The sequence below is a fragment of the Peromyscus eremicus genome, chromosome 12, assembly GCF_949786415.1.
Source record: "Peromyscus eremicus chromosome 12, PerEre_H2_v1, whole genome shotgun sequence".
NCBI lineage: Eukaryota > Metazoa > Chordata > Mammalia > Rodentia > Cricetidae > Peromyscus > Peromyscus eremicus.
The window spans coordinates 49,187,925-49,215,401 of record NC_081428.1 but is presented as its reverse complement, the minus strand read 5'-3'; the positions used below and the strand labels follow the sequence as shown (position 1 = coordinate 49,215,401).

Sequence of the window (27,477 nt, the reverse complement as noted above, 5' to 3'; positions counted from 1 at the left end):
AAGAATTCTCATCAACTATTATCTGAGTTGAACTTGCCTACCCTCTTGAAGAAGGTGCAATGGACTGAAATGGGAGATTCTGTCCTATTCATCTCTCTCTTTCTTTTTTTTTTGGGGGGGGGGGTTCGAGACAGGGTTTCTCTGTATAGTTTTGGTGCCTGTCCTGGATCTCACTTTGTAGAACTGGCTAGCCTCAAACTCACAGAGATCCACCTGCCTCTGCCTCTTGAGGATTAAAGGTGTGTGCCACCACCACCCAGCCCTATTCACCTCTTTACCTTAGGTCCCTGACTAAAAATAATAGGTGTTCACAAAAAGCTCGGTGAATGAATTAATGAATGTGAGATCTTAAAGGACATCAGACTTGTGGTCCACATGTGAAACCACTTTAAAGTTGTTTTATTCTGATGGCTCTACATCCTAAACACCACTGTTTCTTCTTTGACGTACATCTTGAATTACCTTCACAGCCATGACAGGCACAGTGTACCAGCAAGCCCCCTTTAGAAGGAATGTTTTCTTAGTGGTTTCTGGATTGTGAAATTTAGCAGTTTTACTGTCTTTGCCTGAATCACCAGAGTGTTTCTTGTCTTAGCCCCTCTGAGGGGTGAGGAAAGTCCACTGCTGGCTTGAAATAGTTGGCTGTCTCCAACAGTGCCTAGCTGATATCCAGAGGACAGCTTCAAAATGGATGCAGTGAAATATAATGACAAAAAACAGTAGTCCTTCTAAAGTAATGGCGTTGACTTTCATCTGGAGCATCAGAGCAAAAACAGTAATAAAAAGAAGAAACCTTCAAGCACTAAAATTGCCAGTATCTATTTTCTTAGGAAATAGAAGCCAGGCTGTGATGGTGCATGCCTTTATACCAGCACTCAGGAGAGGGAGTTGGGCAGATCTCTTGTGAGTTTGAGGCCAGTCTGGAATTCCTGTCCCAAAAAGGAGGAGGAGGAGGAGGAGGAGGAGGAGGAGGAGGAGGAGGAGGAGGAGGAAAGGAAGGAAGGAAGGAAGGAAGGAAGGAAGGAAGGAAGGAAGGAAGGAAGAAAGAAAGAAAAAGAAAGGAAGAAAGAAAAGTAGAAGATCTTATAGATTTAGGCTGCTAATAAGCCATAACTTAAGAAGATTTTGTTTTGTCAGTTTAAAAGTATATAAAGGAGTTAGGGATGTAGTTCAGCATTAGAGTACTTGCCTAGCATATTCAAGGCACTATGCTTGATCTCAATACCACAGTAACACACACACACACACACACACACACACACACACACACACACAAAGTTATAGAGGCAAGGGTTATTTTTAATGAACATAGTTGTAGCATAATAAATGTAATGTCTGTCCAAAGACATGGAAAGATCATATACCATCACTGTTACAAGAGTATTTAAACACTGAAAAAAATGTTGCTAAGAACTTTATATTCTCTTATAAAATATCTTCTAATATCATTCCCTGAAATTATAAATTCAGTAATAGATTGCAAATAACAATGAAAAATTAAGATATAAATTCTCCATCTAGACTAGGAATATCATGTATTCATCCCTTAGCCATTACCAGCATGATATCAATGAATATGTGGAAGAGGAGGAAGAAAGGCTGTAAGAGCCAGAGGGCTCTAAAGAAGCAGTGTCTTCCAGACACAACAGGACTGACGCACATGTGAGCTCACAGAGACTGTGGCAGCATGCACAGGGCCTCCATAGGTTCAAGCCAGACCAGATCCCAGCACTGAGAAGGGGAAGTAGACACGAGCTAACCAAGAAGCTGTCTCCAATTGACATCTGCTTGCAAAGGAAAAATTATTTTTCTCCAGGGCGTTCTCACCGGGTATATTAACTATGCTTATGGGCTGGTCCCACGCCAAATAGTAGATGGCCAACACCAAACAAATTCAGTGGTATTTTTGTAGATTTTTTTTTCTCCTATTGCTCTGTTTGGCATTTTTCTTTTTTTTTTTTTAACCTCACCAGCTTTTTGATTGTATATTATGGTTTCCAATTTTGTATTTTTATGGGTTTTGTTTTTGTGTATGTGTGTCTGTCTATGTGTGTGTATGTGTTTCTTGTGGGGGGAGGGGGTTCCCATTGTTTTTTTTTTTTTTTTAATTCTGTTTTCTTTGCTTGTTTGTTTGTAAAGACACAGAAAGAGGGTAGAATTGGGCAGGTGGAGAGGTGGGGAGGATTTGAGAGGAATTGGGAGAGGGGAAGCCCTAATCAATATATTGCATGAAAAAACTTTTTTAATAAAAAAATAAGTAACTGTAACAGAAATAATAAATACACTAAGTTGAGCTATCCAGTGTGTTCACCATGTCTGTGTTCCATAAGCAACCACATTGAACTTACCTCTTGCAGATTCTGAGCTCAAGGTGAAGGATCTGTGCTTTCACATAGGCTTCTGGTGGATGAGGTTATTAGCCACAACACATTAGTCCCTGTGGTTGGAGTATATCATCCTCGCCACGACCCCAAGGTATGCAAAGTACGTTTCCTTCCCTCTTGACTATGGACTCAGCTGTGTGACTTCTTCTGAGCAATGGAATGTGATATAAGCCTTTCAAGACTGGGCCCTATGGGGAGCCACGTGTTTCTGTTCACTTTTCCTTACTTTTGTTACTACTATTTCCTTGGCTCAATGAAAGAAAGTCCATAAAGAGCAGCCATGATCCCAACCTGGAAGGACTCACCATGGAATGGCCCAGTGCTTGAACCTGAGCTACTCAGCTAGGCTGAGCCTCTCAAGCCACGGATGCATGATCAAGAATAAATGATTGGGTTAATTAAGCCATTGAGTTTGGGGAGATCTAGTGACCTACAGCAACTACAGAAACTGGCATCAGCCAGCAGCAGCAAAGATCCCAAGAAGTTATTTATTCATAACAAAGTCGCATTACACCTACCACAGAAAAGTTCATCACTTTCATCAAAACAGTCATTTACTCCATCACAGCGCTGGGCCTGGGAGACGCACAAACCGGACGAGCATCTAAAAGATCCGGCAGGACAAGCTACAGGCAATTAAAAAAAGAAGAAGAAGAAAGAAAGAGAAAAGAAACAGAACATCTTGACTGGGTTCCTAAAAGTCATCAGACTACCTTAGCATAGAATTACAAAGTATTAGTTGGTTAGAGATTTGGTAGAAAAATAGAAGCAATGATACAATTTCTTCATCCAACTAAGACTATGGGTAATTTTTGATGCATAATTTCAAAAAGCAAAGAATAAAAGAAATTAATGCTACAGAAGTTTAGCATAGTGAGACTAATGTCTGGTCTCAAAGCCCAGAGCTCCTGCCACCCCCCTCACTGCCCCTCGTTTCTTCCAACTTAACCAGGCTACTCATCAGAGATCAAACCATTAAGCCTGAGCTTGTGGATGAGTATTACAGAAATAATAAAACCTTTCTCCTCTCACGTGAAAGAACAGAGGGAAACATGTGTCAGGCCAGCTACTGTCTCAGTGGCAGTGGGAAGAGAGGATGGCCTGCTAGACCATCATCAGGGTGTGTGAAACCATTAGCAATCAAGACGCTCTGCTTCTTCTGTGCCCTCACTGGAAATCCAAACACTCTGAATATCAGAATGCAACACTGAATCCAGAAGCAGGTGTGTTTGGAGTTGGCAGAGTAGAACAAGGCAGAAAGAAGTTTCTTTCGCGTCATACCCTCATGGAATCTCCACTGTGTAGCTTTTGTTTGTTTCCTTTCAAACCGTCTAAAATAGCTCCAAGTCAATATCTACACTCTGCAGCTTCAACAACTTCCCTCAAACGTTGCCTTTCCCAGGACCACTTCCTGTCTGTGTTTTGCGGTTTCTTATACAAATTTCAACTTTCTGAAAGCTTACCTTTGAGCCATCTCAACTAACTAGCTCTCCCCAGTCACTGTCAGCCAAAGAGAATTCCCAATGCCACTCCCAGACCCACTGTATGTTGGTATAAGCACTATGATCAATCACAAGAAGTTATGGCTAGCATAAAAAAATAATCAAGATGAGTATGGTGTCTTATACCTGCAATCCCAATCCTGTGAAAGCTGAGACAAGAGGATTGCCATAAGTTTAACACCAGCCTGGTCTATATAGGCTAAAAGGGCTACATAGTTAGAATTTGTCTCAAAGGAAAAAAATGAAAAAGAAAGAAAGGAATGAAGGAAAGAAGAAAGGAAGAGAAGAAGAGGGTGAGGGAAGGAAACCAAGAAAGGAAGAAAGGAAGGAAGGAAGGAAGGAAGAAAGAAAGAAAGAAAGAAAGAAAGAAAGAAAGAAAGAAAGGAGGAAGGAAGGAAAGAAAGAAAGAAAGAAAGAAAGAAAGAAAGAAAGAAAGAAAGACCAAAATACAGGTTTTTCCTATATTTTAAAAGTCATATGAAAAATTGTATTTCAACTCTAAGTCAGTAATATCAAAAGGTTATTTTTTCTATAATTTGAAATATATCACCAATACATAATTTGATATATATTTTATTATTTTGTGATGTATAAGATAAATATATAATATCAAATAACAAAAAACGAGGCAGCATTAGTTCCTTGAATTCTCAAGGCCTGAAGTAAAGGATTGGCCTTACTTTACTATTAAGGGCTCATTAGATTTTCTAAACTGATTCCAAACTTACGTTGACTGATGTTGTAACTGCCATATTCTACCAAAAGAGGTCTGTCTGACAGTCTGGAACTGCCCTGGAGCTGGATGTGTACCAAGGGGCTGGGCACTCGGAAAATGGTCTCATGATCCATGTAAGAGCCACAGTACCTGAGAAGACAAGAGCCAGGAAGGACATGTGGCTTGAGGTCTCCTAGACTGAGTTCCATTGCCAGTGGACATCACTGATGCTTTAGACATTCAGGCTCCCTGAGGAGAGATGCCTCTGGTAGAGCTAAGAATAACAGCTACTTTGTTTGTGGGACTGTGATGTGGTAAGAGCTCTCTCCTTTGCTAAACAGAGCAAACACAGTACTGTTGACCTGCTGCTTTCTTTACTAACACTGCAAATTAACAGAACAATGGATCAAATTCTCCCAGTTTTCATATTTTTTATTGTCAAAAATAGGTAACAAGAACGGCCTGCTTATATCCAAAAACACCTCTGTAAAGCAGAATAAAATCTCTGAGCTCAGGCTGAAAATATGCAAATAATCCCACCCACAGTTGAGACAAAAGACAACAACATTAATTCAATCTTAATTGAAATCTGATATGTACCTCGGGGCTTGTCCTTGGCAACATTTCAAAGAAGTAACAATTATCCACAGTATTCCCTACCTTGACTTCTTCTCTACTTCCCATCATCATTTCACGTGAGCAAGGTTCCCAGTGTCCTCTTGAGTAAATGTCACTCTGGTTAATAATTCTCACTATGTGAGCATTGTAGTTAATGGAGCATAGAATATTACTTTGCAGCAAGATAAGTTAGTTTACTGTTCTGTGTAGGTGAGGCTGTTCTACTGTGAAACCTGTCAAGTCTCTATGGGAAACAGCTGATATAAGAATTGAGGGGATGATCACTTAGTACCTGTGAATGCCAAGCACTCTAGGCTCCCCAAGGCTTTGGGGAACTGCTTATGTTCTCAAGGCTGGCATTCAGGAGCACTATCTATGACTTTGAAGGCTTGAAGGGGGAAAAAGGCACACATGTCTTATTCAGAAGTCTTTGGCAGTTGGCTGAAATTCAGAAAGTGAGAGGATATAGCTACTTTGCCAAGACAGATCACAGTTGTATTTTTGAATACAGTTTTATAGTTTTAGGAACAAATCAACAACAATAATATCTAAGGAACAAGTTAAGAGACAGGATGATAGGACCTACGTGATGGATTCAGGTATCCCAGGCTCCTATATGCCTGAGATTCTTTCTGGTCAGCCATTTCCCAGTGTTAGGATATAGCCAGGTCATCTAGGCCTCTTCTACAATGCAAAACTGGCTGATAGTCTCACATTCTTGTACCTCCAGAGCAATTCCTTGTTATTTTTTCCAGTGGCTCCAGGATTTGAACACTTCAACAATACCTTTGTGAGATGTAGAATACGCTCATGAATAGCCCAGCAGCATAGAGAAGATGTGAGACTGAGGATCGGAATTCTGCTATAACCACAAGTGCTAACTGGCCATGTGTATGTTTCTGAACTCCTTTATCCTTCACTTCCTTCTCTCATAAACCGAAGACTCCGAGAGGACAAGGGACTTTCCATATAATCCCTCACGTCGGAAATTCACTTACATGTGCTCATTAATTTCCCACCATCCATGCTCACAGCCTTTCATACTCTTCTTAGTTATTGAATAGTTGTAGAATTTCAGGGCTATGCCAAGAGTTGTTAAGGGAGTCTGCATAAAGCAAAAATCAAATCAGAAAAATGCCCCAGTAGAATAACACGTTTCAAGTTAAAATGCCCTTGCCTTGCTCAGTACTCCTTCTTTGGGCTTATTGTTTTAAAGATATTCTCCTCTTTGTGTTATGCAGCCCTTGGTGAGATACACCATGGTGGGAGGGGGAGAAGGGACCCTAGAGAGGGTTTTGTAGGAAACGGGTGCTATGAAGTGGACAGTGGGGAAAATGGGGGTGGGAGAAAGCATAATGCGGCGGGGGGGGGGGGGGATAAGGACATTCGGAAGAGTCATAGGGAAACATTTTATCAGTTCACTCAAAAATACTGATGTGTGTGCACACATGTGTGTGTATGTGTATGTGTGTGTGTGTGTGTGTGTGTGTGTGTGTGTGTGTTTTAATGGAGTTGCATTACATGGGGTGACAGTGCTCCTCCCAAGGGCCATGCACTATATAACAAAAGCTCCAGTGCCAGACATGGAAAATTTCCTTTGTAGTTGCTGGTCAAAGGAATACCAGTCTCCCAAAACAATATGGGCTGTTTCCTTTGGCCTTGGTTCCCTTCCAGAACTTGAAGGTAAGACCCTATTATTGCGGAAGACACATTCACCAGACACAGAGCTTGGAGGGGTTGAGTTGGAACTGACTTGGAAGGCTCCTCCCTGAGAACTGTTGCTCATGGTATTGGAAAGGTCTGGGCATGCTGCCAAGGGAGAGAAACAATCAGTAGTTCTACCCAGGTATAAAGCCTATAAACCATAAGGAATGACTAGCCAAGCAAGTTGTCCTCCTTGGTGTAGCAGGGGCACTTTTATCTTTGAGGTAAACAACAGCTGTCTAATTTGACTGAGGCCTGATGGATAGCAGGGAAATCACGCCTGATACTGTAAACCTAGAAAACTACCCATGATTGGTGAGGCCGGGGGCCCTAGAGGAGAATCTACTGCCATCGTTTTTCTCCATCTGTGTGATTTCTAACTGTGTTCTAAATATTTATCCTTACAGACAAGTATAGCTCTCAGTCCTCATCAAATAAGCTTGTTTTGTAAAGATGAAGACTAGTACATAGGCACAAACTGTTAAAATGCAAACTGTGGGGTGCCCTACTACAACTGATAGGTCTGCAACATGACCCCTATACCTAAGGCTCAGGGAAAACTGCTGAAGGTTGGCAAAAAGGTTTGAAGAGGCAGAGAGAGGCCCAGTAAGTTTGCTACTAGATAATGTCCCCTAAAGTTACACTATGCACCCACAAAATATCAACATATGGCTGCCTGAACAAGACCAGCATAATGACAATACCAGGTGACAGGCTGTTGTGGATAATGGAAATTCCACATGGTCCTGCCCCTACATGAAGAGCTACAAGTAGTCGGTAGCTTCTGAGACAGGGAAGACCAGTTTCTTCCCCTGCATAGACTGTCCAATTCAAAATGATTAGCCCTGACTTAGCCTCATATCTATATATGAGCAGCAGTAAATGAACTCAGTAATTGGATACACACATGAAAACCATAATTTCAGAGAGGATCATGAATCTGGCTGGGGGCAGGAAAACACAAGAGGAATTGATGTGGGGAGGGCGGAATGGAAGTGATGTAGATGAAGAATCTGTGTATGAGGTTGACAAAAAAATGAAATTACTTATAAAAGTTGTGGGAAATATTTTATAATTCATTCCTATCATGTTTTTCTTTAGATTGATTTTATCCATTGACATATATATTGTTCTGACAGATATTTTATTGTGGCTATGTGCTCTAAGTACATGATGTATACACTTGCTTCTTTCTAATGTGAATATAGGTAGTCATCCATGGTTACCCACTTTTGAGAGATTAGATCAGACATTTTACAGTTCTCATTTTAACACCATAATAAACCTGTTAGGTCAATAATATGATTTTCATTTTATAGAAGGAAAAAAAAAAGCACAGCTAACAGAAATGATGAACTTTCTGAGGTTAGGAAATGCAGACCAGAGATTTAACCTCATCTTTTACTGCAGCCATTTTCTGCCCAATGTTTCATATGGTTATTGTAAACCATATGAGGGACTCACATAGAATAGGAAACTATCTCAAATAGGCATTGGAAATTTCTATGGCAAAGATGCCTTCACATTTCCTTCACAGAGGCAGGAAACACATGACTCCCTTCCAAGCCACCCCATCATTTTCCTCCGTGATATGGGGAGGGGACCTCCATGGCTCACAGTAACCCTACTGAAGGCTAGGAGACCCTTGGCTCATGTCCCTTCAATGTCCCTTCCTGTATTCACCACTCCCTTACTAGTATGACATGCCCTTTCCCTTATAAAGATTTTTTTTCTTCAACACTCAACCCTCAACCTCTAGCAAAATAGAAAGTAAGCCAATATTCTTATTTCCAGTCTGACTGAAATAACAACAACAGTGTTTATGGGTAAGTCTCTGGATTATTATAGAATCAACATTTACTTTACATCAAAAGCATTTCAAACACTTGGCAGAATTTTAGGGAAAGGTGTACTCTTTATTCTGGTCATTGAACGAGTTTAAGAAGCTACATCTTTGTTTGGGAGGGTTGGAGAAGGAGAAAATGGTATTTTCCCCTCCTCTTTCCTTAGTCCTTTTATTTATTGTCTCTTACCCTCTTAGCTCCCCAACCCCCTGGTCATCTGAGACACTAAGTCCTGAAAACCTGGCAGAGGACAGGATCTGGCTACTTATTTGTAGATGACCATACTATTGACATCAAATAACTTAACGATACTCGTCACCAGGACATGAAGTCAGTCATCAGATTTGGTTAAAATCGCAAAATCATTTGAAATATTAAATTTGCATGACGATGTACAAATGATCACGTGTGGAATTCCCTCCTGCCACAGGGTCCTCACCAACTGTTCCCTTGACTACCGCACTCTCATTCTAGACATCTGTAAGGTAGGTCCCTCTTTCCTCTCAGCATCTCTGCGAATGTTCCCCTTGGTAATGAGGCTTCTCTGACTTCCTATTTAGCGACCCCTGGACGTGCTTCCCTTCACACTTCCGGCTTCCCTCCCAAGCTGTCACACTTCCCTCCCAAGCTGTCACACCTCCTCAACTTCTTCATTTTCCCCTGTAGCACTGTGTCACATGTGACAAGCTGCACACAGTTGCCCCTCAGTATCTTGGGAGGATTGGTTTATGGGCCCCACTCCCATATCTCCAAATCCATAGGTACTCAAGTCCCTTCCATAAAATGCATAGTATCTGTAGAACCCACACAGATCCTTTCACATACTCTAAATATCCATTTTGTTCATAATAGCAAGTATCATGCAATAATTTTGTAAAATGCAGTTACACTCTGTTGTTTAGGAAATAATATCAATAATATGGTCCATGTATGTTCAATACAGGTACACACTTAATGGAGTCATTAACTGAATCCACAGATGTGAAACGTACAAATAGGGAGGACTCATTGTCTGTGTAGCTTGTTAGCATATCACCTGTCTCCCCCTACTGGAAGGAACATTCCACAAAAGTCGAACTTCCTTTCTTTTTCAATTTCAGATTTTTCTGTCTCTTTTAGTACTTGAGTTCCAGGTCCACAGTTATCATTCAATGGCATATTGATGAATTCAAACTGTATGTATTTGTCATTTACATCCAACCCAATTATGAGGCTATCCACTAATGATTTTATACATATGCACTAAGTGATATTTTCCATTTCCATGTGCTATTATAGTAGGAGAAAGAAAAATAGCTTCAAGACCAAGATTTAAACAGTGAGCAATGCCTTGACAAGCAGCAGAGGGAGATGCGTGCGTTTCATATAAACTTACATTTTGTTTTACTCACATACGGACTATAAATAATCTAATCAAATTTATTTTTTATTAGTCTCCATTCTGAAATAGCACTATCTGTAATAAAATAGTTATATGATCCTGCAACAATACCTTTAGGTTTTAAAAAAAATAAATAAAAACAAAATAAATTGGAGAAATAAGATCAAATCAGCTGAGAGTAGTAGGTAGCGTGACAGCAGAGGATGTAGACAATGGAAAATTTCACTTTCCAGACAATGTATTTCAATAAGGTTTATATCTCCAAACATTAAGTGGTATTATTCTTAGAATTTTAAAAACAAAATGACTTAACCATATTTTGCTAAAATAGAACAATTTTCCCCCGAGATACTGAGAAGATCTAGGCTACCTGAAATTTCCACATGCACTTGCACTTCGGAGGATAGTAGCTTGGGTAATACGGACTTGAAATTTTCCCTTCAAAGCTGTTGATTTCCTTGACCAATATCGTGTTTTCACATTCTGAAAGAAGGTATCCACACACAAGGACCCGGCATGATGAGATGAGAACATGGCTGCATGCTTTCTCTACACACGCATATTTACTCCACTAATGAACTGGCATAGTTTATCTCTTCAAAGAAAGAACACTCCATAGATATTTAGCTAATGTCAGGTCCAAAGGAAACTCCAGCTCCCCAAACTCCAAAAGGTAGTCCAGATATCCAGAAACGGGCTCAGCCTGGACTAGGGGGCGCTTTCTGGAGGTTAGATAAAAGCCAGCATTCCTCAGGAACTTGTAAAGCCAGTTCCCCTCTATCAAAAGAAGTTATGTGCCTTTATCACAGGCCGAGGGGCAAATGGCTACCTGTGGTGCATTCCAAAGCTGGTGCTGGCCTGCAGGCTCCCTTTTTACCGCAAGTACCTGTTACACATTTCAAAGGGATGCTAGCATCCTAGCTCTTCTTACCTTCTACCCTACCCTAAACTGCTCCCAATTCACTGGTTTCCCTTCCCCTAGGTATTCCTTCCCCTCATAACCTTGCTATTTCCCCTCTGTGTCTCCCTTTCACATCCTCTCTCTCTCTCTCTCTCTCTCTCTCTCTCTCTCTCTCTCTCTCTCTCTCTCTCTCTCTCTCTCTCTCCTGCCCTTCCCTCTCCCTCTCTCTATCTCCCTACTCTGGTCCTGTTTCTCTTGTGGCCAGATCCAGACTGCTGGCCATGTTCCATCCACTACTTCCTTTCTCTGCTCTGAACTCTTCCAGATGCCTCTGACTGTTCTCTATCTATCATCTATCTATCTATCTATCTATCTATCTATCTATCTATCTATCTATCTCTATCCTATAATAATAATAAAAAAAACTTCCCTTTAACCATACCATGGGGTGGTCATGCCATCAGTTTATACAGCTAACATATTTTTCTCACATTCTATATTTGTTTTCCAATCCTCCTTTTTGCTACAGACCTGTAGGATGTGGCCGATTTCTTTACAGCATGGTTCTGGATTCAGAGACACACCAGAAGCAGGTAAGTGGTGGCATCTGCTAAGAGGCCAAAGCTTCAGCCACAGACCTCTTCCTCCAAACTCTCAATCACATTAGTTCCCTTCTTCTCTTCGCTCTTCCACGCACACACTTTCAATTCTCCTTTGCCCTTTTGAGTTAACCTAATCAACATCTTTATGCTAACAGTTCTTTACTGAATTTACTATGATGCCTGTCTTCTGAGTCAGGGTTCATGTCCAGTACAACTTCTTTGACTGACACAACTAATATCACAATATAGCCTCAGGATAGAAAGATTACAGCATCTTCACAAGCACTGCAAGTGACTTGTTTAAATTGGAGAAGACTTACTTTGTTCTGGAATGACTTCAAAATACGCCCGGATCCCTGACAGCCTCCGTACATAAGGAGACTTGAGTGTCACCAACATGAGATTATTTGTAGAAACAAATGACATTAGGGTTCTTGTGGGTTCACAGATTCTGCAACCAGATAACAACAAGTGAATAGTGGCTTGTTTCATCCATGGGTCTCCATACTACACCATCTCACACATTTCCAGAGCCATCACTCAGTTCTTCTGAGTTGGTCTCTGCTAGTTAGACCTTCATCGGTGGGTAGTCATAAAGTTCTGCAGCTAGAATGGAGCTGGAAGAGATGCAGAAGCATTCATCTAGAAATGACTACCAAGGATTTTCTCAGATGGCCACCCTTGGGCTCTCCTTGAGGGAAAACAGGATATAAAGATGATGTGCGCTTGGCTCCATGGATCAGCTGGATGAAAGATGCTAGACAGTCAAGCAATTACATTTATGTAAATTCCAGTGTTCTTTCTGTGAAATGGTAAGATTTGTAGGGTAAGATGTTGCCCTATTGCTCTGTAGTAAGGATCAAAATGAGATAATAGCTCCATATATCTGGAAGGACGAGAAGAAGCCAACTATCACTGAAGGGAGACAGGGATGAACTTACTTTTCATTGCACAGTATATATTGTATTTGGACTTCTAATATGTATATTCCTCACCAAAATATAAATGCATATGCACACATATAAAGCATTGTGATAGTGTAAATATTATTAAAAATAAGATAATTCACATACCCTAAGTAAAGCTTGATTGCCATCATTAGCTTATTGAATATTAAGCACCCATGATAGAAATTTACTATTAAATTTTAAAATTATGACACAGGTAAGTCTTGTATATTTAATAAATATATATGAATGAATAGAATAAATATATATGAAAATATAACAGGAAGTTGCTGGAGAATGAAATTGTGAAATAATTGCTATTATTTTTTCTGGCCTCATTGTTCTCTATTAACACCTTTGCAATTAAAGAAATTTTTAATCATTTAATGTGATCTAATCATCATAGGGTATTTATTCTCATGCTTTATTGATACAATAGACTTTACTGTATTCATAACAAAAGTCAAATTACACAAAATATCTGACAAATTCATGTCTCTTTTGCCCAAAGTCTTTGCTATGTAGACTTTATGAGTCTTGTGTACTAAAGTGAACAGCAAACAGAAAACCTGACAGACACTTAAAGTATCAGGGGTGTCAGGGTCAGTATTTGACACAGTGGATACCCTTAGTCTTTTTAAGTAAAGGAACTGTAAATAGAGAACAGGAAAACCTTTTTCTCCAAGCAGCTAGAAAACCTGCATCTTACCTGTACAGGGTGGCACTCCGGATTGGCAAGAGGGAGTCGTAAACAGTCAGGGAGTCAGTGATGCAGCTGTCGGCTTCCAATTGGATGGACTCAATTGAGAGACGAATCAGATAACCCACTATGGCCACTAGCTTGAAGTGACACATTAGCTGTCCTGAGGTTGCAGAAATTTCCAGAGGGTAGCGGAGGGTCAGATGGTCTGCATAGAAGTATTGGGAGCAACCTTTGTCTGTGGAGAAAGAGCTTTCCTTAGTCTGTCCACCCTTCTCTCTCTCTCTCTCTCTCTCTCTCTCTCTCTCTCTCTCTCTCTCTCTCTCTCTCTCTCTTTCTCTCTCTCTCTTTCTCTCTCTCTCTCTTTCTCTCTCTCTCTCTCTCTCTCTCTCTCTCTCTCTCTCTCTCTCTCTCTCTCTCTCTCTCTCAACCCCCTTGCTCTCAAAGCATGACTTCTCTAGAAATCTCTACAAAAGAGTAGCGGGCAAAAACTGTCATCCAGAGGATGACGTTTGTTTTCCTTACCAGTCTAGACTCCATACTCCTCTCTTTTGGTGACCAATTACTTTGAGAAACTGCCCCCACTGAACCCATACTTTAGTTGCGTTTAAATACACTTCTGATTCCATAAGGGGACACATGACCAGACTGGCCAGTCAAAGAAGTTGGTTCAGGAAGGGGCACATCTGCCAATCTGTATAATGGGATTCAGCTCAGAATTCTATGGGAACTTTCATCTGTGTACTGGAGTCTTCCGCTAGACTGAGAAAAATGGTCAAGCCTAAGTTTTGACTTGATACCACAATGGAACCTACGCTTGAGAGCGAAGCCTCAACGTAAGACGGTAGAGATATAGTCTTGCCAGCATTTCATTTTAGAACTTGGTTTCCATCACGCCTAAAGCCACCTTATTCCATATTTGTCTCAACTGTGTAATACGTCAGCCTATCAAGGTTCTTTTGTGCTAAAGTCACTTATATTGCTGTCACTTGCAACTAAAAAAAACATAAATGGATCATATCATTAGGAAGAGCAAGTATAGCCAGTACATATACACTCTAGTGAGGGGTAAAGAAGAAATTCATGAACTTACCAGATCCTATGGTGGAAGAGTAGTCTGACCGGAGCCCAGCTGCATTGAAACGGGATAGAAAGAAGATCATTAGTTCCAGAGATTCGTTTGTTTGGAAAATTGTTCTCAGTCCTTCTTTAAAATAATCAGACACATTGGTTATGGGTTATACGTCCCAATAGTCCAGTGAGGAGCGGAGTTATCTAGGTATTTAAAGATAAACAGTGACAGCCACTGAAGCTAAAGATCCATGAAAAACATTCTATTTTATTTGCTTCCAAGCATTCAGAGTTACAAATTTTAAATAATTTGAGGGTAAGAAAACAACTATATAAATAATAATAATTATTTCAGTCCTAAACATAGTGTGGAATTTTCCACTAGAGATTTTTCATTTGTTCAAACCAAATATCAGCTACCTACTATACATCTAGTATAGGTGTGTTCATATAATTGGTACTTATACGTGCAAAACTTATATCAAAAGACAAAGCTGCAGAAATTTTAAATAGTACCATGTTTTGCTGTCAAGACAAATGGTGCCATTGTGTTTCCATGGAGCTGAGGCACAGCCTGATTGGGAGCATTGGTGTAGGCAAGGTGACAAGGAGTAGACTGGGGGTGGGCAGATTTTAAATACTGGCCTTTCGTGAGATAGTAAGAAACCTCAAGCCAGCTTCTAACTAACCACAGAGATTTAAAAAAAAAGATAATGATGGCAATGCAATGCATTTACATATTTTCCTCCTTAGTTCAATAAGGCAATGAAGATAATAAAGTGTGGTTAGTTATTTTCACGCTATCCAAATACACATCTTAATTCTTAGGCCACATCCGTTTCCTGATACATTACTGCAACATGATCTTCAACAAAGGGCACTAGACCTATATAGGCAAAAGGCAGGCATCTGGCCCATTCACTTGCACATGGCGCAGGTGTACATAAGATGCAACCGTTATGGCTGTATTTCCCACCCTAAATACAGATGTGCAAAAGCCTCAAAAGATGGAGTCTGATTTTCACATATGTGGGCTCATTTTCACACACAAAAGTCTGTGTCACCTCAACCCCACCTTAACCTCAAAAGCCTCAATAAGTGACAACTCAGGAGCCAGCAAAATGACTTAGCACGTAAAGGCTCCTGATGCCAATGCTGGTGACCTGACCTTGATCCTCACAGGATGGAAGGAGAGAATCAGCTTCCACAAGTTGAACTCTGGCATACACACATGTGCCATGGTATGTACAGACACACATACAGTTTAAAATGTAATTTTAATAAAGACTCAGGACAGCCAGTGTTCCTTTTCCCTCCCTGCATGCTCGCCTCACCCTTCCATGCTCTGCCCAGTTTCCCCACATTGATCGCTCACGTGACCTTTCTTCTATTCTCCCCCTTTACTTTGCCTAGGAAAGCTTTCTTTCTAACTTTTGCCACTCATCCAGGCACCAAACTAAGCTTTCCGTTCCCAGCAACAACACTCATAAAATAGGACAAAGGAAAAGATCAGATAAACTTCAGTGATATTCTTCTATTCTAGAACTTCCTTCCTTAGGGACTTAGTCTGAAGGTGCTTAAGAAACATACCTTAATAAATATAATTGTGTTCACAATTCTACTTTTCAATCATACCGTGTATAACATTTAAGAATTTCCCTCACCAACGATAGCTACAACGTTCAGCTTGTCCGCTGCTCCTAGGATTGTGGAAGAGTCTATACTACAATGTTACCTCTCATAATGGTGAATACCAGAAGTGATATTGGAAGGAATGTTTAAAGGAGAATTACCCAACAATCACCATTTAGTACCACAGAGTCCATGTCCACAGCCAGGCCCTGCAAGCTCCCCACAGAGGTGCGGTTTATGATGCTGGTTTGGATGGAGTCCTTCAAGATGGCCGCCACGCACTCCTCACAGAAGATGTGGCCCTTGGCGTGTGGCATGACAAACACAATCCAGAAGTGGACCAAAAGACCACCTTTGTTGTTACTACTACAGTGGGGAGAGAGAGAGAGAGAGAGAGAGAGAGAGAGAGAGAGAGAGAGAGAGAGAGAGAGAGAGGTGTTCAAGTGTGCTTCTTAGAAAGTGAACATTCCCAGGAAGGTAGAAACTGATGGATTCAAGCCCACTGAGAACACCCTTCAAATGAATTAATACCCTTCCGTAGGTTGTCTTTGGTCCTGCTATAAGAATTGGAAAGAGAAATTGTCACTCTGTGTGTTCTGATCACTGTATTGGATGTGTGTTCTAATCACTGTGTTGGATTCGAGTCTGGAAGCATTACTCAATAGCTCCATCTCCACAGAGATCCCTTTAAGGGTATCAACCAGTAGTCACTTCGAATAATGACAATTCAGTTCTGCATCTCAACATGTCTCCACACAGTATGACATCTGCTTTGTCCAATTCACCTGCTACTTTTCCAGTTCTGCAGATGTGAAAACTGGGGACAAATGTAGTTCAAAATCACACAGCGAATCACAGCTAATATGTAGCAAAGCTAGAAGCAGAGTTTGGTTTTCTTTTGAAACTGACCACAGAGTCTGCATTCCTAGTTGTACAAATACAACATGCTTTGATTGTAGAAACGTATGATGGTGCTCTGTACTAGAAAACTGGGAAATGGAAGTTAAGGAAAACAAACAAGTTGATTCCCTCCAAGGCTTCTCCAAACCTTGACTCCGTTCTTGGGGTTATGAGTCTCTGCAACTATATGAAGGGTAACAGAAATGTGATTACAGTATACGGAGCAAAGTTTTTTGAAAAAATTATCATTTTTTTCATGAGAGTCTTTTTTTTTTCTCAGATAATCTCTAGTGGTCAGTTTGTCACTGAACATATTTGGGAAAGTAGTGGTTGTGTCTTGTTCTTTCTCCACCATCCACCCACCGTGGTGACCATGTGTGTGTGACCATTTTCTCCAGATGTGCTGATTCCATCTGGGTGGAGGGAGGCAGACTTGGTAGATAAAAAACAGACCTGGTGTGGCAGCCTGGCAGATGGGTGGGTCATTGGTTTCGCTAATGGGGTGTTTACCAACATCAATAGTCTCTGAATGGGGAATCTCCATCCTTCCAGGGAAGTCTGCAGGGTACATAGCGAGGATGGTAAGAATCCCAGAACGAGGGACATGCGTTACCTGACGTCTGCAACCACAGACTGCTTATAAAATTTGGAGAAAGCAGATGTTGTATAAACCAGGTTTACCTGAAAATAAAAAGATTAAATAATCGTAATTCTTTCAAACTCAGTTTCCTTAGGGCCGCATTCCAACAGCTAGTAGTGGGGAAAGCAGGCCTCAAACCAAAGGCTTCTAACTCCAACCCAGACATTATCTCCTGAACTTAACTTGGTCCTTGTTTCTGAAGCAATTCTTAGAATGCTTTTATTCTGATGTGAAGAATCGTCAGTTACTCTGACCCGTTTATTATGTCTTTAAAGTCTGTCATCAAGTTTCCCTTCCGAGTTCTTCCCATTCCTAATATTAGTTTTTCCCATAGTTAACAAGTGTATTTATCGCCTGTTTCAGACCTGGTTATTCCCAAGGACAAATTCCAGTATTAGCCACAAGGCGGCGCGTGGTGCCCATAGTCAGGCCAGCCAAGTCAGCTGGTCCAAAACTTCTTAATTGGCTCTCAAAACCTTTTTCAACCAATACACCTTCTTGGTCTTTGCTTAGCTTTCCTAATGCTAAATTCATTCTCCTCTCCAACTCTAACAAAAAAAAAAAAAAAAAAAAAAACACCCACCTAAATGTCCAAATCTTAAAAATTCTATAATATTGTGAGAAAGAATATGAATAATATGACGTTTAAAATAACCATTCAGTGGGGCTGGAGAGATGGCTGAGTGAGCAAGAGCACTGGCTGCTCTTCCAGAGGACCTGGCTTCAATTCCCAGCACCCACACATTGGCTCACAACTTCTCTGTAACTCCAGTTCCAGGAGATCAAGCATCCCCACTTGCAGGCAAAACACCAGTGCACAGAAAATAATAATAATAATTTTTTCATTATTAAAAAAAAACATGCAGCACAAAAAATACTGCCTAAACCTACTGAGCTACATTGGTTTGGTTTCACCCTCCCTACCTAGTAGGCATCATTTGAGGCATAATTGGTGCACCTGTATTTGAGGTGAAGGATTTACTGCTGTAGCTATTGGCTGTCAGTATGATGCCATCTGAACACTGCTGTAATTCTCAGAACCCCTCCTCATTTCTCACTGCAGTGAGGTCCCTGGCAACCCTCTACATTGCTGCAGAAATCCAAATTAGCAGAACTCTTCCCATTCTCGCTCTGTGCCAGGAGCCCTGAATGGATTGTTTTCTTCTAGATGCTTTTAGGGAATTGTCTGAGGAAGTAATCAGAAATATGCATAATTCATGGCAGTTTTGATTTTGTATTATGTATAATGTAAAAAAAAACCTGGGGAACAGCTTAAGCATCCATTAAAAAAGGATTTGTTAACTTTGAGACTATTAACACTTGCTTTTAAAAGAATATTTGCTTGCAAAGGAAACATGAGATGCAATGTTAACAGAAAAACATCACACTATAAAGATAACTGCTAATACTCCAATATTGCAATGCCCTCATGTCCTTGCAGGCCAGAATCAGAGCTTTGTCTCTGGAAATGACATTGAAAAACTGATGATCTTTTTTTAAAATATATTTTTCTGAATTTTACTAATTTTTATGGTATTTATTATTTGAATAAAACGGACATATTGGTTTGGTTTTTGAGTTTTGGTTTTTTGTTTTGTCGTGAAGAGATGGCCACTATAAGGCTGGAATAAATGTGTAGAAATCACAAAATCAATCAGTATGTTTGAACTTCAGAACTGGAGGATATTTTAAAGATCACATGATAGTCTCTATTTTATAGAGGAGAAAAACAGAAGTTGAAAGAGCTGTCTCCTTTTAACATTATGATAGAAAGAATGTTACAGTGAACATGGATGAAATGGAGGGTGGAAACGCAACTATATTTTAAAACGCAGATGAACTCAATTCCCTGGTTTCCTCTGACAGCTTTCTTTTATGTGCCCCACCTGCTATTTCCTAAACTCAATGAGCTAGGACACTTAGGAAACCCACCCATACTCCACCCTCTTGCTTCTGCAGGCTCCACCCTCCTGCTCCTGCAGGCTCCACCCCCTGCTCCTGCAGGCTCCACTCCCTTGCTCCTGCAGGCTCCACCCCCCTGCTCCTGCAGGCTCCACCCTCCTGATCCCGCACCCCCAGCCTCACCACTTGCTGTACCGACTTCGCCATGGAGAGAAATTCCCGGGACTCCTTCTGCCGGTACTCAGGAAGAAACTCAATGTTGGTGATGCGGAACATCCCAACAAAATAAAAGGCGTCTTTGCTCTCTGTCTTACCTGCAAAACAGGAGAGAAGGCAATGAGGAGATTGGGGCAGCTAAGCAACTCCTAATGCGTGCTGGCAGGAGTTTCCTAAAATGGTTTCATCTTAGGCACATACATACTTTGGTGCATCATAACCTGTGGAAGTCAAAACAGACTTAGTGACATCTCTTCCATTATTGTGGCTCTTGACACAGTCTACCCTTCCTGTCTGCTACTGGCAAATACTTAAAAGCAAGGTTTAAAGGTAAAAACTAGACTTCTTGGACTTTGCTCTACTGTCTCTAGAGAGTTAAGAGCATACATAGTTTTCATGAGTTCCATGTCTGCAAGCTGTAAGGTGGTAAAACATGTACCATCACAGTCTGGGAAACAGTTAGCATGATGAGGAAAGAAAAAAAAAAAATCCCCTGACTCTTGGGAGCTTCCATTGAGCTGACTTGGGTGCCTAATATTCAGTAGTGAGCCCACGCTTCTGCTCTGTTCAACATATGGAGCACTTATCCTTACCAGCATGACCTTCGACTCAGCATGGTGTCACTCCTACTCAAATCTGCTCTGGGAACTGTAAGACTAGGTTTCTTGGCATGAATTTTGCTGACAGATGGACAGAGACAAGGCTGGCCGCATCTGCATGGACTCAGGATCCATGAGAATGAGGAAATGGCTGGGAGAATTGAAGTTTAGTCCTCTTGCACCCCATTCACAATATTAGGGGTTGAACACGTGCTAGGCAAGCACTATAGCACCAGACCACAGTCACCTCTTCGTTTCCAAGGTCTCTCTCCTCTTTCACAGCTACTCATGGATTATTTTAATATGTATTTATTCATGCATGCCTTTACTGCAATGCTCAAACTCAGGGCCTAGCACATGGAGTCAAAGGATTGCCACTGAGCTGTATTCCCATCTATTGGTCTTTCAAGATAATCTCACAAGAATAGCCCAGACTGTCCTTGAATTCCAAGTCTCCCTGCCTCTGACTCTTAGGTGTTAAAATTACAGTCATGTGCTGCCACTCCAGGCTTCTCACAGGGCTTTGCAACCCCGTTCTCTGTGACGGTCACCCCTGGGCAGCCCTTTCAAGCTCTCGGAGGGAGGGAATGCACAGTAAACCATTGTTTTACCTCAGCCCCCAACATAGTAAGTTCTGAGCTTACCTTTAGACCTCAAGACGTTTGGTGGGGAAGAAAAAGATGGAGGGGCGTGGAAATGAGAAAGAGAATATCCTCGTGCTAGCACAAGGCCCACCATCAGGTGAGTCTGAGCAAAAGACGGTTGGATTTCAAAGATGAAATCCACGGGAGTGACAGAAATCAGCCCTCTTCTAGAGTCTATTTGGGGTCACTTGGGCCAAAGCAAGTGAGTGAGGCTGTGAAAGGATGGGGAACACTGGGTAAAGGCAGGAAGTATGTTTTGGGGGGACACATTTTGGTCTTCTGTTTGTTGGGCTTTGATCATTATTACGTTCCTGACTTTGGCTCTCGCCTCACCCCATGGTGCCTCACCATTATATTTACTTAATACTTTTAGCTCGGACCAGTGCACAAGACCCTTGCCGGTTTCCCTGATTAACTGTCTACCTCAGTTCTCACTGCCACCTTCTATGAACAAATTGGATATGTCAAAAATAACCCGTTTTCTATTGAATAATTCTTACTTATTCAAACAAGTTTTCTTTTGTTTCCTATTGCTATTCTGTCTCCACCAAATGACCCTCTCTTTTTTATAGCAATAAGCTACTTCTATATAGTGTTATTTAATTATAGGGTACTGCAAACATGTCAGTTGGCGTGCCAGGAAACTATGGGTTATATATGCTCTGTGTTCATATGAAGTGTGTTGTCTTCATTGCTCATTGTCTTAACTTGCCCTGTCGGTCTATAATCTCCATGGACTCAGAAATGGTATCTGGCTTACCAGTCTGTCTCATGCCTATCACAGAGGTCAACTCACCTTGGCACTCCCACAATGTATCCAATAAACTTTCAGGAGACCGTTCTGGAGGCCTTCCATCTCTAGACCCATTGGGTGTCCCTCTCCAATAATGACAAAGTAATCCCTTCAGAATGAAAACATAACCCACATCCTTTCTTGAGTACCAACTTGTGGTCTTTTCAAAAGTAGAAAACGCATCAGTAAGCTTCCTGAAGATTGCCTGGGTACTTAGATTATGCCACATTATTGAGGATCAATTTATAAGGATAAGCAAGTGACCTACACTGCTCAAGAACATTCATGAATTCTTTGCCCAGAGTTCTCCTGCCTTACAATCACATTTCAATATCTTTGACAACAGATATAGGCAAACTGATTCTCAACTCAGCATTTCTGACACCAGTTGTGTGGGTTTTGTCTCTGCATCAAGCAACTCTCCAATTCTCTGCAGATCGCAATGGGTATCCAATGACTGTGTAACTTACGCTGACTACACAGTTGCTGCCTCATTCCCATAATAATGTTCTGGCCTTAGATTTCAACTACAAGTAGTATACCCCTAAGCAATCCATGTTACTTCTATGAATCAGGGGTTCCCACAACCCTCTCAGCTGCGATCATTTGTTAAGACATTTTGTTGTTATTTACTCATTATTTATGGCTTATTACATATGATCCTATGAAGAACACAAATGAACCATTAGGTGTGCAGCCTGGGCAAGCCTGAGCCAAGAAGCTCCTCTCCATGCGGGGCTAGAATACAGCGCCTCCCATCAAATTCACCAACTCAGAAATGTTCAGAGACATGGTTTGTAGGTGTTTTTATGTATGTCCTATTTTGAAGGTGTAATTGATTAAATCATTAACCATTGATGATCAAATTTAGTCTCTAACTTCTCTCCCCTTTCCAGTATGGTCTAGAATTGAAAGATACAGCCTGGTAATGACATGTTTCCTTCTGTCTTCCTGGGCACTTTCAGGTACCAGTCATCTCATCAATATTAGAAAAGCAAAATAAAGAAGCAATGTTCTTAGAAGTTCTGTATTTGCAACTAGGAACTAGACCATGATGAGAAACTGTAACAAAAGACACTCCCATCTACTATCACTTAGGAAGTTATAAGAATGTCAGACGCCCTGTATCAGAATCCATGGGCTGAGACTATATATATATATATATATATATATATATATATATATATATATATATTTCACTTATGTGCTATTAAGTGTACTTTATGTCAAATGCATTACACACAATGGGAACACCAATGCAAATCAACCAATGCTGTAGTTACCAGGATGAATTAGTAAGTACTCAGAAAGAAAGAGCCTAGTTGTCACATCTTCCCCCAAAGGATCAATCAGATTGACAAAAGCCTAGTTACAGAGGTAAAAACAGAACTGGGAGACAAAGGTGTTTACATGAAAGGGGGAGCCGGAAATTTAAGGTTGCCTAGTAACAGGCTGTAGGCGGAATGAGGGAATGAAACAGCTTAGTGTTCCATTCATTTTTTTCAAAAGCTACAAATGCATCGCATTTATGAGTGAGCCAGCTCCCCCTGGGCATCCTCCACAGCTCCCTTCCCATCCCTCATCCCTCCTCCTTTCCCCCCCCCCATGGGAAGGAAGTGGTGGTGATGAAGAAGAAATGGCGCACTGCTCTAGCGGCTTTCCCCTTGAAGTCTCAACTCCATTCTTGAGAGCTGTGTGTGTGTGTCTGGGAAAGAGGAAAATTCTACCGGAAGTACCCAGAGACGGAATAAGCCTGCTAAGAACTCACCCTGCCCCCAAAGAAACTTAAATTTTAACTTACTGATATAGAGCCACAGAAGTGTCCAGGCTGTGACTGCCAGGATGAATAAAAACACCGTGAAGAGAATGATCTTGTTTTGAACATTCCAAAGGGGAACCTTCTTCTTGGGTTGCTTGCGAGGCCTGGGTTTGCCAATGGGTTTTCGAGGTAGTCTTCTCCCTGGTAGCTTCCCTGGGACACTGACCACCTGAATGGAGATGTTGGATATCTTTCAAAGAAAAGACGAATTATCGATTAGAGGTCATCTCAAACGTAAGTGGGGCGACTCATGCAGGAGAAATTGGTGCTAAAAGGCCCATCAGTCAAGCTGTGTGAGTGAAGTCAGTGGTTTTCAGGCAGTTACAAAACGGAGCGCAGAAAAGCTGGACATTAGAGCTCAGTGAGTAAAAGTGCTTGCTAGCAAACCTGATTCCTCTACACGAGTGGTTCTCCACCTTCCTAATGCTGTGACCCTTTCATTAAGTCCCTCATGTTGTGGTGACCCCCAAGCATAAAGTTACTTTCGTTGCTACTTCATAACTGTCATTTTGCTACTGTTATGGATCATAATATAAACATCTGTGTTTTCTGATGGTCTGAGGCAACCTTTGTGAAAGGGTCACTGGACCCCAAAGGGGTTGTGACCGACAGGTTGAGAACCACTGCCCTAAACCCACAAAGGCAGAAGGAGAGAACAATTCCTGCAAGTTATTCTCTGACCACACATACACACGCACTCATGCACTTTCTTTTGAAAGAAGAAACTAGACGTTGTACCAACCATAGAGTGTACCTTCCAGATCCTCACCAACCCTATTGAATGAAGCCCTGGAGCTGAGGCCTGACTGTGTAGAGTCCAGCAGACAAAGGGGTCTAAAGGTTGGGAAGAGGGGAAAGGACTGTGGTGTGAGGTGCCTGGGTTGACACTGCCTTCCCTGTGTATTTTTTTAGGGTGTTCGTTTGTTTTTAATTCGAGTTTCAGAAAGGATTGGGTACCGGGGGCATTCATTTTATGAGACAAGATCTTACTAAGTAGCTCTAGCTGCCTGTGAATTCACAATTCTCCTGCCTGTGTCCTAGGTGTTGGGATTCCATGAACGGATTATCATGCTCAAATGTTTTTTACGGTTTTAGATGCTGGTATTATTCCGCTTTTCTCTTGTACTCTTATTATTTCTGTCTGGTGGCGAGATTGGAAATAAGAATACAAGTGAGTTTCTCACAGAAATATATTGATTTTCTCTCTGTTGCTCTCTGAGCGTGGGTTAGGGAGAAAACCTAAAGAGGCGTGGTGATTTGTGCAGGCCTGGAGGATGGGACGACAACACGATTGTTTTGTCCCTGACGGCCGCTGAACTGATTGGTGACTCAGTTTCTCGATCATAAATAAGAGAAGAATTTTAAACTAAAGCAAGAAGGAATGAAGCCGATGACTCATTGGCTGGTCAAATTGCTGGGTTGTGTGCATCCTGTTGCTTGAAAGGGGGAAAACTACATTATTGCACTGTTTCCTCCTCCTCCTCTTTTATTCCCTTCTCTGCCTTCTGTCATCCGATGCTGTGAATTCTTTAATAATGCATCCGAGAGTTTAGCTTCTTAGACAAAGAGATTTATGCATGTCAGGGTAACTAAACGCCAGTGATGAAATAACTTTTAAACACACATTCTTTTAAAGGGAGCAATCCAGGAAAGAAAAAAAAAAAAAGATAATGAAGAAGGAACCTCCCAATAGCTGTGTCATCGTCTTCTCATCTGTCACCCTCTTTCTCTCTCCTTCAGAGTGCCATGTCTTCCAGTCTTTAATCCTGCCAGTTAATGGGCTAATCTGGGGCCAAGTACACTTTGCATTATTCATGATGCCCTCATTCTTTTTTGGCAAACATCCTTGTCAACCCTTGGAATGACATGTTGCCCATATCTCTCACGGTGACCCTGAACTAGACAGACTTCACTTAATGTGGTTTCTTGAAGGGGCCAGTTTGTTCTTCTGGAAAGAAAATAAACCACTGTCAGATGAGTTAAATGTGGTGCCAAGCTACTTTTAAGCATAGCATAACTCCAAAGGAGTAAAAAAAAAAAAAATGAGCAGAAATGCCAACACATGTAGATCACCAAGGCTCAAGCTGGATCTTTAAGAACCAGAACACATTATAGGCAGTCTCAGTTAGCACTACTGATTAAAGTTTAAAGTGGAATTTACGTAGAGATCAGTACAATTTCCTTGGAGTTTTCTAAAAACAGGTACTAATTAATTACCAACTACAGTCTTTCAAAACAAGCTCACATTCAACAAAATCCATTAAGTACTGCAAAAAAAAGTATTTGTTTTTGTCCTCTTTGTTTTTACAGCCACCTGAAGCCATTTCACTAATAGGGTCAACAGTACACAGTGTTCAAGTAAGAGTGAGGACTTCCCACATTGCACTTACTTTCAGGTCTGAGGATTTGCAGGAAGCATCACTGTTTTCTTTGTCCATGTTCAGGCTTCTGTGTGTCCATCCAGTGTTCACTCACTTCCCTACATGCTCGCTTGAAAAGAACTGAGAGACAGTCACTGTGTTCCGCTAGCTTACAGAGGCCTGGAGTCAGCTTACCTCCCCGGGTCCAGTTCAGAAACTGAAGCTGTCTCTCTGCTTCCCTGTAAAGTTAAAGGGACCTAGCACTCAGCGTTTCCCCCACTATGAAAGGTTTCTGAATGTAACTCTGTGATGAACCAAGGGCTCAGTCCCCTACCAGAAACTCAATCCAGCAGTCTAAACACATTGATAATTGTCATTCAGGTTGAGATTAACAAAACACACATTTTCCTATTGTCGTCTGTGTGTCCTCATCTTAAAAGTAATTTCAGAACGGTCATCCTGCTCTTGCTTTTCCTATCTGCCTTCTTCAAAGTCTATAGACCAACCTCATTTGCTCAGACTATCAGAGGGGGGTTATTCTATTGTTGTTAAGATGGTCTTTACTGATTGTCCAACAGAAAAATCAAGCAATTAAGTTGGATGAGGTAACACACTCCTTAATCCTAGAACTTGAGAGATAGAAACTGAAGGACCAAAGTTGGAGGACATCCTCAACTATATATGGAGACCTTGTTCCCCCCAAAAAAGGCAAAAAGTCATTAAGTTTCTGCTTGGTTAGTATGTCTTGCATGCTCCTCAGGGAACCCTCTCCAATCCTGCCCTCAGTGCTTGAGCCCTTAGAAACCTGCTTCCTACCAAGATTTCTTCTCTCTCCTTTTAGTCTTGGAGCCTAAGAAAACCCAGGAACCTTTCTGATGTAAATCCCTTATCCCCATCTCTTCCATAGAAATCTGAATATTATTTATATTATTTATTAATAATATTAATAATAAATAAATAAATTTTCCAAGGATGGAAAGAGTAATCCTGGAAGATAAGGTCAGAATTCTGCTTGTTGCTGAGGAAACACACACAAGTTAAACATCTTTCTCTGAGACATCTGGGCATCAAAAGGATGCTTTAGGCTTTATAATTTAAAGGATCTAGAAGGTTTAAAATTAGGCCTTTTTAATGGTTCACTCTGATGTATTCTACCTTTTTTTTTTTTTTCTAGAACAAAACCATACTCCATTAATATAGGTAAAATATCCATACTACGCAGTGGTCCCTAAGCAGTGGTGCCTAGTGAAGACTCTGTCTTGGACCCAAGTTTAGTCAGGCTCCTCTGAGCTCTCTTTTTAACGAGACTTCGCCCTTGGACCCCGTTATTCACTTGTCTATCCCAGTTGAAAGAGACCTGCTAAGGTGATTCTGAGGAAATCCCCACATGCTTGGTGTATGATGATGCTTTATACTTAGCCACATTCATTCTCTGTGCTTCTGTATGTCTTGGCCTGCCTTGAGCAAGGACCCTCTTAGGCTAGTCATCGAGCATGCCCGCTACTGTTGGTGAACTCTCATACGTATTTGCTATCTTCTTAACTCTCACTCTGCTCATTGGCTCTAACTACTCAACTGTCTTTCCTACGTTTGCAGTTGAACT

General features: G+C 41.2%; 1 protein-coding gene across 2 annotated transcripts in view; it reads right to left on the bottom strand.

The window, feature by feature from the left end:
• Tmprss7 (transmembrane serine protease 7) overlaps positions 1 to 25,952 on the bottom strand; it is a 35,004-nt gene extending 9,052 nt beyond the window's left edge. Inside the window, exons 1-12 of one of the 2 annotated variants that reach the window (XM_059277401.1) lie at positions 25,905 to 25,952; positions 23,497 to 23,704; positions 19,627 to 19,757; positions 17,515 to 17,582; positions 16,174 to 16,367; positions 14,392 to 14,430; positions 13,308 to 13,536; positions 11,972 to 12,102; positions 10,519 to 10,631; positions 6,218 to 6,324; positions 4,615 to 4,751; positions 2,903 to 3,010 (exon numbers count right to left, since the gene is read on the bottom strand). In XM_059277401.1, coding sequence (XP_059133384.1) covers positions 2,903 to 3,010; positions 4,615 to 4,751; positions 6,218 to 6,324; positions 10,519 to 10,631; positions 11,972 to 12,102; positions 13,308 to 13,536; positions 14,392 to 14,430; positions 16,174 to 16,367; positions 17,515 to 17,582; positions 19,627 to 19,757; positions 23,497 to 23,704; positions 25,905 to 25,952 — 1,513 coding nt within the window. Of the gene's footprint in view, positions 1 to 2,902; positions 3,011 to 4,614; positions 4,752 to 6,217; positions 6,325 to 10,518; positions 10,632 to 11,971; positions 12,103 to 13,307; positions 13,537 to 14,391; positions 14,431 to 16,173; positions 16,368 to 17,514; positions 17,583 to 19,626; positions 19,758 to 23,496; positions 23,705 to 25,904 lie in introns of those variants that run through there. The other variant, XM_059277402.1, reaches the window with a different exon arrangement.
• Positions 25,953 to 27,477: the final 1,525 nt, after the last annotated feature.